This window comes from Mirounga leonina, unplaced genomic scaffold (assembly GCF_011800145.1).
Source record: "Mirounga leonina isolate KUSES-001 unplaced genomic scaffold, KU_Mleo_1.0 Mir_175, whole genome shotgun sequence".
Classification (NCBI taxonomy): Eukaryota; Metazoa; Chordata; class Mammalia; order Carnivora; family Phocidae; genus Mirounga; species Mirounga leonina.
The window spans coordinates 22541721-22558452 of record NW_023270453.1 but is presented as its reverse complement, the minus strand read 5'-3'; the positions used below and the strand labels follow the sequence as shown (position 1 = coordinate 22558452).

General features: G+C 52.5%; 1 protein-coding gene across 10 annotated transcripts in view; it reads right to left on the bottom strand.

Moving 5' to 3' along the window:
• Positions 1 to 14775, bottom strand: part of MAPK8IP3 (mitogen-activated protein kinase 8 interacting protein 3) — a 47213-nt gene extending 32438 nt beyond the window's left edge. For all 10 annotated transcript variants that reach the window (XM_035021911.1, XM_035021917.1, XM_035021915.1 and 7 more), the window contains exons 1-2: positions 14382 to 14775; positions 876 to 996 (exon numbers count right to left, since the gene is read on the bottom strand). In XM_035021911.1, the coding sequence (XP_034877802.1) occupies positions 876 to 996; positions 14382 to 14699 (439 nt within the window). In that variant the 5' untranslated portion in view covers positions 14700 to 14775. The remainder of the gene's footprint in view (positions 1 to 875; positions 997 to 14381) is intronic.
• Positions 14776 to 16732: the final 1957 nt, after the last annotated feature.

The window sequence follows — 16732 nt, the reverse complement described above, 5'->3', positions numbered from 1 at the left end:
TGTGTCCCTGTGGCCCCAGCAAGTGGAGAAGCTGACACACAGAGTGAGGCGAGGCACATGACCGTCACGGGCCTGGCACCCACCGGTGTAGTCCTTCCATGTGTGAGCCGCTCTGCTCCCCCGCCTCCCACCTTCCCTGCTTCCCGGGGGTGGTTTTAAACAGATCTAACAGGCGACACCAGTCCACATCTCCACCACCACAGGTTCTCCCGTTCCGCAGTGTCTGTAGAGGCCACGTCCCCCACCCCACAGCAGGGGCCTCAGAGTAGGCATCTCTACGCAGCTCTCTGGGGACCACACTGTGAGGAGCAGCAAGGGCATCTGCAGGAACTGGGGGTCAGAGGCTCATGAGGCTCGTGTAGCTGGCTGCCCTACCCCAGGGATGGAGAGTCTGACCCCCCAGGCTCTGCTCCAGCCTTGGGAGGGGCTGCCCGTGTATGCGGAAGGCCCTGGAGAGGACCCCTTTTGGCCTCCCTGCTGGCCACCACAGCGGGCTCCCCCAGCAAGCTCTCTGACCACCCAAGAGCAGCGTCTCCTCGGTGGTGGACAGACAGGAGCCGGCACCGCAATGGGGAGCTTTCATCGAAAGGGCTGGCGAGGTCCGGCCCAGGCTGCATATTCAGCAAAAATGCTTTGTCATCAAAGGGGCCTTATTTATTTATCGATTTCCGCACAGGATTTGAGGCTGATTATGGAGACACAGAGCAGTGTGAAAGCATAAACAAGTGGTCGAGGGAATCACAGCGAAAGAAAGCAGCCGCTGGCTTTTCTCTATCAAAGGCTCTCCACATCCTTCCCAGCTGGGCCCAGTCTTACAACAACACACACATTCAAACGCGATTCCCACCCCACCCTCCCACCCCCTAGCTACTTACTCTGATCTGCATAGTTTTTGGCCTTTAATTCCAGCTGGCGAGTCTGAAACTCATAGTGTTCCACCTGGATTTGTAGCTCTTTCTTCTCTTGTTCCAAGGCATCTTCAAATTCGATGAATTTCTGTGCATGGGAGGAGAAAAGGGCAGGCGTGGTGAATGTGGGATGCCAGGTGACAGCAGGGCTCACAGAAGGGTCACGGGCTTCCAGGACTGAGAGTCATGGGCTCCTGGCATCACACCGCCTGCCACCCTCTGTGGGCAAACCCTGACACGCACCGTCCAGGAGCGGGGCCAGACGAGTTTCCCGGGAGTTAATACCTCTAGAACCTTCTAGTTAGCTCTCCAGAGAGTCTCACAGGGCCCCGATGTAGAAACACTCATGCTTCCTTTAATGATCTGTCACCATCTTGAAAGTCTTAATAATTCTGGAACAAGGGACCCCGAATTTCCATTTCCACAGCAGGTCCCACAAATCATGCCGCTGGTCCTTTTCCAGCAGAGTAACATGACTCTTCCCCACACTAAACACCTACATCAGGTCAAGTCTACTTTGCTCCTAATCTGTGTTCAGTTATGCTCGGTTCAGGAAGCTATCGCTACTGGAATAACCAACGGGGCTTGGTCTTTGGAATCTTTCCCTTACAACACGGAAAGTGTCTGAGCAAAACTATCATCAAACCAAGCGAAAAGAAAGCACTTTGCCAATAAATAAAAACAAAAAAAGACAACTCTTGAAAGATCTTGGGAGGGCTCCTGACTCCACACTGAAAGCCAGGTATGGATGCAGGCCTCTGGGAGAGGGGAGGAATGGGCACCTGCGGCCACCCCAGGGTCGCGGTGGGGGGGTGGGGTGGGGTCCCCGCGCCAATGCCACCAGCTGTAGTTCCTACAACAGCTCTGCGGGGGAGCTGTTGACACCTCAGTTTTGTGGTGTGCGGAGCTGGAGAGGGCGGGGCGGGCAGGGGCCGGGAAGGGCGCATGGGGAGCCAGCCTGGCAGCCTCACAGCTCCAGCCAAGTAAAGCACCACCGCCCCGCGGCCAGGAAAGCGCACACGGGCGGCTCAGCTGTGCACAAACCGCCAGCACACAGTTTGACTCACCTGGACACAAGCAGCGTCTGAAGAAGAAACAAAGGTTATTAACTGGCTGATACGGGTATGTTTTCATTTGGGTAATGTTAGTTCCTGTTACTTAAAAAAACTAACCAGAGGACGTGCAACATTGTGCTTCTGTGGGAACATCAGGCGGGAGTATTACGAGAAGAATATTTTTAAAAAACCGTAATTGTACCACCCAGAGTCGGTTAACATGAGGCGATGTCCTTCCAGATGTGCATGCGGTGTGCACACGTGTGTGCGCACACGTGTGTGTGTGCACGTGTGCATGCGAGCTTACAGGGCCGAAGCGCTATCTCTTGTACAGAGAACTCTGGGAACCGCTATCTTCAGCCGCGTAACCTGGAGCATCTTCCTACATCAAGAGACATACTCTCCCACTTCCAGTGTCGGTAGGCATGTGTGTGCAGAGCAGAGTTTACTCCATCAATTACCTGCTGTTGGGCTTCCAAGCTGCTCTAAAACATCACTGGGGTCTTGGCCTGTGGAAATGCCCAATGGCTTCCTGCGACGGGGGACCATGGTCCTGGGCCCGCGAGCGGCTACGACCCCTCAGAGGGGCCGCCCAGCTCACTCCACGCAGGCTGGGGCAGGAGCCTCTCCCAGGGCCCGGACGCCTAGGGACCAGAGCTGGACAGCGGGGCTGCCAGCCTGACGGGTGGGACTCGGCCCGCCGTAACCGTCCTGAGTTGTCAGTCCCCTGGTGACCACGATACGTATCGGTCCCAAACAGCTCACTACGTCCTTGTCTGACGCCCTGCCTGCCGTGTACCTGCTGCTCCTCGTGATCTGTGAGGACCCTGTCTTCCACGTGGCAGGTGCTTCCCCAGGACGCGGGTGTGTGTGCACTACACAAGCGTACTTCATCATTTCTCCTTCCCTCGTCGCTCTGAAGCCACCTTTCTCACGTGCTCAATCCTAATACAGATTTCAGTTTATTTGTGAGCCAGGTCAGAGCTTTCTCTGAATGTGGACTGCTCCATTATCCCTTAATATCGGACACGTAATCATCCTTTCAAGTCCCCTTTTCAACATTTTCTTGGTTATTCCCACTTGCTTATCCTTCTAGATTAACTTGAGAACCATCCGGAGTCACTCGATATGTTTCTTTTTGCATAAGCAGTTTGCCTGTCCAAAAGCACCGGCTCTCTGGGCCTCGGGATGGGGTCCTGACCTGCGGGCTGCACCCCTGTGGCGTCACACAAAGAAAAGGAGTCATTTCAGGGACATGTCCCCTCTATGTTTCCTCACGCATCACCTGCACTTGAGAGGTGGAAGTCAGCTGAGAGATTTACAAACTAAGGACGTTGTCAGAAAGCCCGCTTCCAGATTCTTATGAAGGTCAAGAGAGACTTTCTTAAATCTATCTTGATAGGTGATCATTAGAATCCATCCTGAGTGACAGTGCTGAAACGCTTTGTCATGCCCTAAAACCATGCCTACAGATTCCTGATGAAGCTAGCCACAAACCAAGTCACAGGCAGAAATCCTCTGACCTTGATATTTCAAGGCTTTCAGCATCAGGAAATACGGAGACATTAACCAAGAGAGAAAGCAGCTAAGTGAAGCTGGCAGGTGGCAGGGAGACAGATCCCACAGCGGTCAACAGGACGTCTGTGGTTCTCAGGCCACATGGAAAGAGGGTGCCAAAGGGATGGCCCCACTGGGCGGGGACGCTCAGTACTTCATAACTGGTGCCCTTCCATCCTCTCGGCACCCCTGCGCAAAGGAGCGTGGGTGCTCCCATGGGAGCTGCTCCCCAGGTGAACAGAGAGCCCCAAGAAACACACAAGTGACCATGAGCAGACTCGAGGACCCCGGCTTCAGACCCTCGCCCTCCCTGCGCGGCTCCCAGAGGCGCCTGAGCAAGGTGAGGCCACTGCTTCTGCACCACAGTGAGTGCGGCCTGGAGCCTCTGTCCCTGGTCCCCCAGACGTGGGCATCCTACTGGACAGAAGTGATCGGGGGGCCCCTCAAGGCCTCTGAGTCTGTGAAAACATTACAAACACAATGTGGCATTCTACACCTTCCAAGAAATCCTCCTTTTTCTTCCCCTCTTGGAGAAATTATTTCAATGTCATTCAAGTAATTTCGGTTAACAAAAAACACAAGCCAGCCATTTAACCAAAATGGGATATGCAAGGAAATCATCAAATACTATAGGGAATAAATAATGTGAAAGAACAGTGTCTGGCCAAGACTAAACAAATACGGAATCTTTGTTTCTTAGGAGGGAGTGCTCAGGGCTGGACTGGGGAAGATGTCATCTCAGCAAGTGAGAGGGACAGCAGGGGCACCCCAGCTGGCGGTTAGCTCAGGAGTGAAGAGAGCAGGTGGCACAGGGGACGGCCATGAGGGAGCAGGGCACTGTCCTACCTGGGTTAGCGAGAGTCACAAAAATCCAATAGAGGGGTTCAAAAAGACAGAATATTTTTATTTCCACATCATTTACTTTGGATTTAAAGAATCAAGACTTTTCAGTGGTGGGGGACAGGGAAGGGTGCTAAGTCAAGTCTATAAAGAAAGTCTTCTAAAAATTTCTAAAGGAGAATCTGACTGTAACAAAATAGGACTGGAACTAAGAATAAAAATTGGACTATGAGCATTCGGGTCAAGTGGGTCTACGTGGTACTGGATTACACAAAAATACAAATCTCCTCTATCTGAAATCCCCTCTGCACACAGCAGTATCTCAATTCCAGAAATCTCCAGAAGGCGCGACTACAGCCAAGCAAAAACTTCGTACATACGCTGTTTGTACTACGGGTTTGAATTTGAAATTATCATCTGTCCAACCAAATCTAATCAAAATGTCATGAAGCACATGATAACCCACGGATGTTTACGCTCACTCATAGGACCAATCTTCTGAGCAGCCTGAAGAGCAATGACTAGCCATCCTATGACGAAGGGACCCGTTGTCTTACCATCTAGATACGAAACAGCTAATTCTCACGTCTAAATACCAATATACCACATGATTCCCTTTTTAGATTTGTTTTTAAGTATACTACCCCCTCCCTCCCACTAACAAAGTGCTGGGTTTTAAAATGAAACTCAGCTTTGGTTTTCAGAATTTGCTTTCAGGTGAATCTCAAGATACATACTGAAACAAACTGAGTGCGGGCTCTTCCAAACTAGGAGCCAGAGGAGGCCTTTCTCAGTGTTCCAGGGAAAGAGGTCATTCCTCCTGACGTGTACATAAAAGCACAGGTAAGAAGTAAACTGACTTTTCATGTCAAATATAAAATTAAAACCACAGCAGACGTCAGGATCCCCGATTCCCAGAACGCAAGAGAGATTATCAGGTAAACACTCTTTTATAATGTAATCATCCGTTCTGACAACTTTCATAATCCAGGGTTATTTTAATGGCAAAGTAAATTAGCATATTGAATCTAACTCTCCCCTTGTCTGTGTCCTTTAGGTCAGGGCCATACATAGGAAATAATTCAGTTCTGGCTGGTTTGTCGGAAATGGACCCAACGGGAATCAGAGATCTCATTTTCTTCCATCATTTCCTTCTGTGGGCAGTGAGGGGACAGAGTGGATTTCCAAAAGAAAAGTGCTCTTTTTTCGACTTTTATTTTAGACAGGCGACCGGTAAACACTCAGGCTGTGGGGCGCAGGCTTCCATGCGTGGGGACTGGCTCCCTTGTACAGTGTTGATAGTGATCAAATATTTACCGGGCGCTCCCGGTGGGGGGGGCAGTGAACCTGAGACCTCAAACCACAGATGTTCTTTACAGCTTTCTTTCCATTTTCCACAATGGGGTCAGCACATAGACGTGAAATGCAGGGTAGGCAGGGGAGTAGAGCAGGATGGAGCGAGATGGCTTGCTGGGGGGGCACACTGGGGGAGGTACGGAAGCGCACGTCTGTATTCTAGCATGACACACGTGTCTGAGAGATCATGCCACCCCCGTGCAGGAATCCAAGAATCGGGCTGGATTCATAAAAAAAAGCAAAGTTTCCTCATGTTCGTGTTAAAGGGACCGCTGGTTCAGCATCCGCCTGAATGGAATCCCAATGAACGGCACTGGTTTAATTCACACTGATTTCCAAAGGTTGGCAAGGCAGACACAAAAAATCTCTGTGTGTGCCCAAAAGAATGTTATGGTTATGTTTACGTATTAAATATTAATAAACATTTTATATGTTAAGATACAGGCTATATAAAATATACACGTAGGGGGCGCCTGGGTGGCTCAGTTGGTTAAGCGACTGCCTTCGGCTCAGGTCATGATCCTGGAGTCCCGGGATCGAGTCCTGCATCGGGCTCCCTGCTCGGCAGGGAATCTGCTTCTCCCTCTGACCCTCCTCCCTCTCATGCTCTCTGTCTCTCATTCTCTCTCTCGCAAATAAATAAAATCTTTAAAATATATATATATATATATATACACGTAGGCCACATAAAATACATGATGTGGTTGGTAATGTGAGACAGAAGGAAAAGGAGGATAAAACTAAAAGCCTGATGTCCCACCCCGGGAGAAGTGAACCTCCAGGACCCCGTGTTCTCTGGAGCATTCTCAGCAATGTACCCTGGCTTCTTTAACTTGCTCATCCGCTCAGCTTCTGCCTGGCTGCTGCTGGGTTTAACAGCACACGGGCCCAGGGTGCTGGCTTTGTGGACACAGGGTCTTGCTGTCCAGAAATGAACACTGCAGACACGACACGGGCCCTGGGCCACACGCGTGAGCAAGCACCCACGGGCTTCCACAGCTGGGAGAAGAGCCCATGAAGGGGTCCGGCACCCAGAGAGTGCATGAAGTTTCTGGGGAGGGGTGTACGGAGACTCTCATGAGAGGTGTCACTTTGAATCTGTCGCTGCGGACAGTCAGAATCTAAACGTGCCAACTTTTGCTGCCCAAACCCCACTGGGTGAGGTGTAGTTCTCCAGGACAAGGACCTGTCCCCCGCTTAACCTGGCATTCCCCAAATCTCCTGCGCATGAGAGGTGATGAGTATGCAGGCTGATAGCTCACTTCCCTGGGGGTGAGACTTTCCCACCCTGGTGACTCAGGTGCTTTCTTGGGACTGGCTGGTCCTATGGCTGGCCCGGCCACCCACTGCTCCGGACCTCTCCTGGGCTTTCTCTCCCTGGGAACCCCCACACGCAGCTGCATCCGAGCCGGGTTCGGAGAAGCCACCTCCTGCTCCACCCACAGGGGAGGGACAGACGGCCACACGAGCACAGGGCTCGGCGCTACAGGAAGGGATAAGGACGACACTCACAACCACCCGGAAGAATCTCAACATCATTATGCTGACTGAAAGAAGCCAGACAGAAAAAGACAAAACACCAGCACAATTCTATTTATATGAAGTTCTGGAGAACGCGCAGGACTCTACAGTGATGGAGAGCAGACCAGTGGGGGTGGGGAAGCAGGGAGAGGTCACCAAGGGGCAGAAAGAGACTTCAGGGATGGTGGCCACTCTGGCAGGTTTGTGGGTGTACACATGTCGAGACTCACCAAACTGCACAAATACGTACAGTTCAGTGCATTCACCTCAATAAAGTTGTTAGAAAAAAACACAGAAACGAAGATGTATCCCAGGGTCAAAGATCTCACCGTGGACCGTGACACCAGCGTTTCTAGGCGCTGGGGACTTCTTGCCAAATTCTTCACAGCCTTTTGATAATTTCCTCACCTCCCCGTTCTATCCTACACAGCTGGTACTCCTGTTTTGTTGCTGTTTATCTCACACTGTTTTCTTCTGTCTGGTCTCCTGTATCCAAACCTACTGCTTCGTGAGCTCTCCTCTTTCTGGAACATGCTCACTGAACAGCATTTCCCTCTGTCGCGTGCCCGCCCTCCCCGGAGAGCTGAAGGCTCCCGTGCTCTGCGGTCTGGGGCGGGGCTGCCTGTGCTGGGGGCCCTAGTGATGTGTGGCTGTTTAAACGCATTAAAATGGTGTAAAATGAGAACTTGCGTCCTCTGTTGCGTGAGCCATAGGTGAAGTGTCAGTGTGGTCATCAGTTACTGAAGCAGACAGCACGAACGAGAACTTTCCATCCTCACAGAAGGTTGTGTTGAACAGACCACTGCTCTACCGACTCAACCGTAGAGCCCTTGCCCTTCGGGGATCAGACACAGTTTGGTGTGGTGTGCACAGAGGCAGAGGAAAGCCTCCTCTCTCCTCATCTGCTCACGCACAGGTGGCTAGCATCTCCTTGAGGTGTGCTGTCAGCGGGAAAAGAACCAGCCTTGGGGCGGAAAGAGCTAGAAGGGCACTGCCCCCTTGATCAGTCAGGAGGCAGCCGTAGGGTGCTGGGGTGTGAGGCACAGGGACCTATCTCTCTAGCCAGGCCCTCATTCATCTAAGCATTCAGCATCTGGATGCACCCCGCGCAGCCCTCGCACCAGACGCCAGGGAGGCAGGGGTGCCCAGGAACTGGAACCGCATGCAGGGGGGCGGTGCAGGGAGCAGGACCCTGAGGGAGGTGGGCCTGGCGACCGCACCAGAATGACGCCAGGCCTGGCAGGGTTCAAGCAGGAGGGGATCCTCTCTCTCTCTACCCAGAGTAGTCCCACCCCCACCTGTCACTGTGCATCCCACGCCCCCACCTCATCAGCACGTGGTGTCCAGTAGTGTCTCCCCCAGTACCTCCCCACCGGGTGCCTGCCCCCAGATCCAATCCACAAAGCCTGCAGCCGAGCCTGGCATCTGGACTGCCCTGGCAGATGAGGACATGGGGGAGGGGAGATGGGAAGCGCCTTTGCAAAAGTTCCCTCTGGCTGAGGAAGGGCTGGGACAGGGAGTGAGGCTGGGAGGCCAGTGGGAGGCGCCGACTGGGACCAGGACCGTGGCAAAGGAGACGAGAAAGGCGCCTAAAACCAAAAGTCAAAAGTCGGGCCAAAAGAATGGCCAGGACTCGGTGAGCAGTGGGACAGGGGAGCTAACACCCGGACATTTCCCAGAGCACAGGAATCACATGCCTGAAAAGGCACATTGGCCCAGCTGCTGGCGGCGCCCCTGGTTGTCTGCTATAGTAACGGGCCGTCCTGCAACCCTCCTGACGAATGGGGCCTGAGAGGGACCCTGTCCCGCGCTTGTGGGCCTTATTCCCCGACACCCATCCTGCACACAGCAAGCAAGGGTTTCAGACACTCAGGGAAGCGCACGACATCGCCTCCGGGGGCTTCCTGCCGAACTGGGGGGCATCCTGCAAAACAGGGGTCCTGTGATGTCACAATCGTCACAGTTGCAAAAAGCAGAAAGAGAGGACCCGATCCAGAAGAGAGGAGGCTACGGGACAAGCAGGACCCTGGAGGTCATGCAGAGCGAGAGGGAGGGGTGGAGAGACAGAAGGAAGAGCAAGGTAGAAAAATGTTCCCATTTGGGAATCTGGGTGCAGGATGTTATTTCTGCAACTTCTAGAAATGATTCTAATACAGGAGGTTTTAGAAAACTTTAAAATAAAAAAACCAGTGGGGCACCTGGCTGGCTCAGTAGGAGAAGTGCAACTCTTGATCTCAGGGTCGTGAGTTTGAGCCCCACACTGTGGGTAGACTATTAAAAAAATTTTTTTGTTTTGTTTTTAAGATTTTATTTATTTGACAGAGAGACACAGTGAGAGAGGGAACACAAGCCAGGGGAGTGGGAGAGGGAGAAGCAGGCTTCCCACTGAGCAGGGAGCCTGATGTGGGGCTCTATCCCAGGACCCTGGGATCATGACCTGAGCCAAAGGCAGACGCTTAACAACTGAGCCACCCAGGTGCCCTAAAAAAAATTTTTTTTAATAAAAAGACCCACAGGGGCACCTGTGTGATGCAGTTGGTTAGGCATCCGACTCTTGGTTTCAGCTCAGGTCATGATCTCAGGGTCCTGGGGTGGAGCTCTGAGTTGAGCTCTGCACTCAGCACAGAGTCTGCTTGAATTCTCTCTCTCCCTCTACTCCTTCTCTCTCTCAAATATAAATAAATAAAATCTTTAAAGGGACGCCTGGGTGGCTCAGTTGGTTAAGCGACTGCCTTCGGCTCAGGTTATGATCCCGGAGTCCTGGGATCGAGTCCCGCATCGGGCTCCCTGCTCCGCGGGAGGCCTGCTTCTCCCTCTCCCTCTGCCTGCCGCTCTCCTTGCTTGTGCTCTTTCTCTGTCAAATAAATAAAAAAAAATAATAAATAAATAAATAAATAAATAAAATCTTTAAAAAAAAAAATAAAATAGGGCACCCAGATGGCTGTTGGTTAAGCGTCTGCCTTCGGCTCAGGTCATGATCTCAGGGTCCTGGGATTCAGTCCTGCATCGGGCTCCCTGCTTGGCGGGGAGTCTGCTTCTCCCTCTGCTCCTGCCCCTGCCCTCTCTTTCTCTAGTGCTCTGTCAAATAAATAAATAAATAAAATCTTAAAAAGAAATAATAATAAAATAAAATAACCCACAAAACCCAGGTATTAACTTTAATTTAGAAGCCCTCGTTTGGGAAGAAGTAACTATAGCAGTACCCCGGGAGGACAGGCAGGGGCCGGGAGGACAGGGAGGGGCCGGGGCTGTGGGCCCTCCCCGACATGTCCACTCGGGCTGGGAAGCACCTCTGTCTCCATTTTTAAGAGAGATCTGGTTGTTCTCCTGCAGACTCGGTAAAACTATCTTGGGGTCGACCTTTATTTATTTATTTATTTTAAAGATTTTATTTATTTATTTGACAGAGAGAGATAGCGAGAGAGGGAACACAAGCAGGGGGAGTGGGAGAAGGAGAAGCAGGCTTCCCGCGGAGCAGGGAGCCCGATGAGGGGCTTGATCCCAGAACCCTGGGATCATGACCTGAGCCGAAGGCAGCCGCTTAACCAACTGAACCACCGAGGCGCCCCCAAAAAAATAATTTTTAAAAACTGCTTTTAATATTATAACATGGCAAGAAAAGAAATCCCATGTCTTGTCCAAGTGGTGGTGAATTTGCTGTTTCTAATGTGGGAAAGCAGAAGAAAACCTCTGCTTCAGTGCATCAATTCACCGTGAGAAAAGGCAGATCTACAGAGGTGTATTAGGGCTTTTCCTCCCTCCAGCTTAATCCTATCCAAATGTTCTCCCGCAAACTGAATTACTTTTATGTAACCAGAAACAAACAGTTTGGGGTAAAACTTTCCTCCCGTTGGACGCCTTTCTTACAAAGCTGCAGATGCTGGGGCCTCAGCAAATACCCACATACACTGGACGGTCTTGTAGGAGTTCGGGGTATTACTAGTAGTTTCTTTAGGGCTGAGATGAGTTTGATGCAACAATGGCTACTGATTTTTCGTCCTATGCGCTACATGCCTGACCTCTGCAGGGAAGAGGGCTCTTTGCTATCTGCGGAGCCCTCCACCTGTTCCTCCTGCAGGGTCACACCAGGTGGGCATCTCCTCGTGCTCCAGTCCTCCCACTCAACTGCCCACTTCCAGCCTTTCCTAATGGTAGGAAATTAAAGATTCAGCGTTTTTAAGGTCTACATAGAAATTTTAGAAGCCAGCTCTGCAAGCTTGAGCAGGACTCAGTTATAAGTACAAAGCCCACACAACCAGAGACCAAGATGCCCGCGCTTGCCATCTGCAAATCAATCCATCAAGGTGCTCTCTCCCCCGACTCAACTAAACTTGCCTCTCCGCAGTTCTTCAGGAAAATAACAGCCAACAACGGGACTTGGCACTTGATATGAAAGGAGCTTCGGGGCTGGCAACTCCCTCACTGCCAGAAGGGGCAGACTGGTCGATGGAAGTGCAGCTCCCAAGGGCAGGGCTGGCACTCAAGCCTGCGTCTGTGGACTCTGGGCCTCGGCCCCACTCCTTGGAGCCCACTATCTCTAGCCAGACCTAGAACATACTCGCCATCTCCTGTTGCTGTTATCATGGGCAGTAGGTGAGGGACAGGGATATTTGCTCTGCTCAAGGATTTTTAAACAAAACCTGCAGGTTCCGCCTGCTTGGAAGGCTGCAGGCGGCTCGGGTTACCCAGCTCTGACTAAGCCTTCTTGCGCAGAGTGGCCAGAGACGCAGCAGCTACTGGGCAACATGAGCGTGTCTCAGCCTGTGATGTTCCAGCTTCTGTACTATCAGACACACATCTGTGATCTCAATTCCCTGCCTAGAAAAATTAGTGGTCTTTTCCACAAAACTGGAAATGACTGTCTGCTGGATTTAATGAACACGATACAATACCAAAATGGTTACACTATTTGGCCCTTTTCTTTAGCTGTAACATCACCTGAGGTCTTTGCAAGGGCGTCCTGTTAGCATCTAACCACAGCTTTGTATTGGCTAGCCAAGCATTTGTTTGCTTCGTGGCCCTCTGCTCAGGAAGCTCTGTGCCGCTTCTCTTCACAGCCGGGCAATGCTGGGTCTCGGCCTCAAAGACAGTGTCCTGCAAACCACACGTACACCCTCTGGCTCTTAGTCTGGGGGAGTCCGAGCGGGAGGCCAGAAGCAGTCACTCATGGCTGAACTTGAGCTGTACAGAGCAGAGCAGAGGCCTCATGAACACTGAGCTAATTTTTAAGCTAGATGGTTATGATTCATAGCCTTAAGTTTGTCCATCTTGATTTTCCCCCTTCAGTGTCTTCTCAACCACAATGCTGACCACAGAGGTACGAGAAGAAAGAAAACAAACTTACTCAAAACATCATCAGCTAGACCTTACATTCGTGCACAGAGGGGTCAGAGAAGTGAAGGACACTGCTCAGCATTAGGGAGGCAGCCCCAGCCCCATGGCTGGGCGAGGGAACCCCAGAACTCCAGTATTCTGGAGATGCAGCTCTCTGACCTCCCACAACAGCATGATATAGAAAAGAAGAGCCCAGGCCAGGAGTCAGGGTAGACTGGGTTCACTGTGGCTCTTCTAGGGCATGTGATCTTCGTCCAGCACCCCCCCTTCTCGGGTCTACTTCTTTCCCCAGGAAACACCTAGGGCCACTCTCAACCCTAAAATCCTATGAGCTCTTGCATACCCTTAAGTTGGGAGCTTTAAACCGGTTCACAGCTTGACACCCCAATCAATAAACAACAGCCTCTTGACAAACGTATGAAATCCAAAAGCAAAATAACTACCAGAAGTAGGAATGATATAAAGCACTTTAAGTTTTTATAAACATGCTTTAAACCAAACTAGGACATAAACCACTCTGATTTAAGAAAAAGCCCAAATACTGAAACAATCTTCTATTTCAATACTAAAGTAAAAAACGTGTTAAGCCGAATTAATTGAAAAAAAAAAAAAGTGGCTCATTTAATAAGAAACTCTGTATTCATAAAGCAGAGAATATCACCTAATGCCTAGAATAACAGAACATCCGAGAAGCTTAGAGATCACCTAAGGCAATTGATTCATTTGATGGAAAATCAAAATCCAGACTGGGCAGGCGATGCGGACAAGGTCAGAAGAGCAAAGCAGGGATGGGAGCCCAAATCCGCTGCATCCTTGGGTCTGGCATACTGGGAGCTAAATGTTTGATGGTGAATGAATAAAGGCAAGCGGTGTTTCCTACAATGCACAGTTCTCCAAACTGGTTCATGAAGAAGTGATTTCCAGGTTATGGAGATATCCTAGAACGCCATCAAATAATTCAAAATTCCATTTGTAATTTCTCAGAAGCCAGAGTGGAATTTCTCAGCTTTTCCCAGGTAAGCTAACAACCTTCCCAACTGAGGGGAGGACAGGGCAAAGACATCACCTCCAGAAACCTGGAGTCTTTCTCCTGGTGCCAGGGCAGCAACCCAACCGTGCCTCTTCCCTTAGGTGTTTACATCAATCACCAAACTCATCCATGTCACAGACCTCGTTTGGAAACACTGGGCCAGGGACAAGGGAAAGATCTTGTGACAACAGACCACTTCCAGACGCAGAACCCTAAGATCAGATATCCCTTTTCTAGCTGGATTTAGAATTGCAGCAGCCAAACACAGTAATGGGGGTCTATTTAAGAAGCTGGTTTGCGAAACACACACACACACGACAAGAACGGACGTCTGGAATGAGAGGTGGGTATGGGGGAGGAAGCGAGGCCTGGTCTGAGGTTCGGGGCCGCTGAGGCTGCAGGCTCCTGTGCCGCCAGGGGCTCCGGGGTGGAGCGGGGATGGGGGGGGCCGGCGGCCGGGGGCTCAAGGGCGGAGCGGGGAGGGGGGTGGCGGCAGGAGATTCCGGGGCGGAGCAGGGAAGGCGCCGGCCGGGGGCTCCGGGACCGGAGCACGGTGGGGGAGGGGGGCGGTGAGGCTGGCCGGGGGTTCCGGGGCCCGAGCGGTGGTGGGGTGGTGAAGTCGGCCGGGGGCCCCGGGGCCGGAGCACGGTGGGTCGGGGGGTGAGGCCGGCCGGGGGCTCCGGGGCCCTAGCACGGTGGGGAGCTCCCGGCCCCCGGGCGCGGCCGCCGGGGCGGGGCGGGGCGGGGAGGGTCTCCGGGCGACCGGCCCGGCCCACGCACCTCCTCGGCCTGCTTGCGCAGCGCCTTCTCCCGCTCGTACTGGGTGAGCAGCTGCTCGTTGTCCTCGCGCAGCAGCTCCAGCTCTACCTCGTGCTCCTGGTTCTCGCTGAGCACCGAGTCCAGGTTCTCCAGCACGTTGACCACGAGCGGCATGAGCTCCTTGACCACCTCCTCGTCGTAGCAGTGGATGAGGCGCTCGAACTCGCGGTAGATGGAGCCCGCCAGTCCCGACACCCGCTCGGACATCACCGAGCCGGAGCAGTAGTCGTCCTGGTACACCACCACGCCGCCGCCCTCGTCCATCTGGATCTCCATCATCGCGGCCACCGCCGCCGCCAGCGCGGCCCGCTGTCCGCCGGCGCGCCCGCCCGCCCCGGCCGCCCGTAGTCCTCAGGCCGCGGCCCGTCGCCTCCGCCGCCGCTGCCGCTGTCGCCTCAGGGCTCAGGCGCCGCCGCCGCCGCTGCTGCTGCTGCTCCTGCTGATGCTGCTGCAGCTGCTGCCGCCGCCGGCGAGGCTGCGCCCGTCAGTCAGCGGCCGGAAGTCCTGCTGCCCGGAAGTCCCGCCCGAGCCTCGCGCCGCCGCGCCGCTAGGGGTCGTGGGGCCCGTGACGTAGCGGGAGGTCGCCCCTGGGGCGGAAGCTCGGCCGAGCGGGGCCGGAGGCATTTCCGGTCCGGGTGTTCACAGCCGCTGCGCGCGGGCGCGGGTCACACTCCGTGGGCTCCCGCAGCTACCACGACACCGGCCCTGTCCTGTGACCTGGCGTGTGCCCCAGGAGTACACGAGCGCAGCGCCGCCCGCTCCCGCTCATTCGTACCCCCCGACCCCCGGGGGCCCAGTGAAGGGCATTCGGCCCTCTCGCTCCCGAGTCCAGGAGGGAGCCCCCTCCTCCAGGCCGCCGCGGAGTCCTGCGTTCCGTGGGCCTCCTTCAGACTCCCCAGGCCCACTTTACCGTGCCACCACCCACTGGGTCTTCCAGTTCAGTGGTTGGATTTTAAATTTCTGTGTCTTACTGAATCTTACAGGCTACGGCTTGATAGGCTTGCTATTTCTTCCACTTTCAGCCACTTCTATGACATCTCTTTAGTAAGCTTTTTTTTTTTTTTTTTTTTTTTTTTTTAAAGTAAGTCTCGTAATCACCGCACACACGGCCTTCGCGGGCCTGATTGTGCCGTCTGGTGTTGCGGTTGATTCTGGCCCTGGCAGCCCCACCCTTCCCTTCTGAACTTGGGAATACTTTGAAGCCTGAATTTAGAGTTGCTCCGGACGGGTTTGCACCTTCTTTTACTGGCATCTGAAGACACCATCAACCCACAACTTAAACTTGCAGCCTGGGGGCCACCCAGGTAGTGCTAATTCTGATTTAACACAAAACTGTCTAGCTTAATGCCGACAGAAATACTCTTACCCTGGCTTTTACCTAACGAAATGCTTCAAGGTCAGTTCACCCTAACCTGATTGCACCAAATCAATGAACTGTCCTGCAGATGATGCCCTAAGTACTATTTTTTTTTTAAAGATTTTATTTATTTATTTGACAGAGAGAGCACAAGTAGGGAGAGAGGCAGGCAGAGGGAGAGGGAGAAGCAGACTCTCCCCTGAGCAGGGAGCCCGACGCAGGGCTCGATCCCAGGACCCTGAGTACTATTATACCAGTGTTCTCCTGGTGACCTAATTTGCTCTATGGATGGATGCACACCCACTCCATTAAGAGAGAAACCAAGATCCCACCTCATTCAGATTATCTGGATTTTGATGCTAGCTAAGTGACTCAATCATCCCAAATTTCATTTACAAACTTAGCCTAAAAGTATTACCAATCTCCTGGGAAAGTTATGAACATTAATAAGCTAATCCATGAAAGGGACTTAGCACAGCTCTAGTCAATAGTAAGCATACAATATAGAATTAGTAGGTTTATTCTCAAAATGATGAGCAGGACAAACAGGTATGTTAAGTTTTTCCTGGTAAGTTCCAAAGAAAGTTTATGAGTGTTTTGGGGGGATGGTGTCCAACTCGTAAGACATGCCTTAGGCCTTTTTTCAGACACATGACCCCTTTGAATCCCTGAAGTGCCAACTATAGTCGGGCAGCCCCCACTGTGAGAGGCCAACTGACTGCCACCAACTTTACTGTTTGTTTGGGTTTTTTTTTAAGATTTTATTTATTTGACAGAGACACCGCGAGAGAGGGAACACAAGCATGGGGAGTGCAAGAGGGAGAAGCAGGCTTCCTGAGGAGCAGGGAGCCCGATGAGGGCCTCCATCCCAGGACCCTGGGATCATGACCTGAGCCAAAGGCAGACGCTTAATGACTGAGCCACCCAGGCGCCCCGACTTTATTGGTTTTCATTA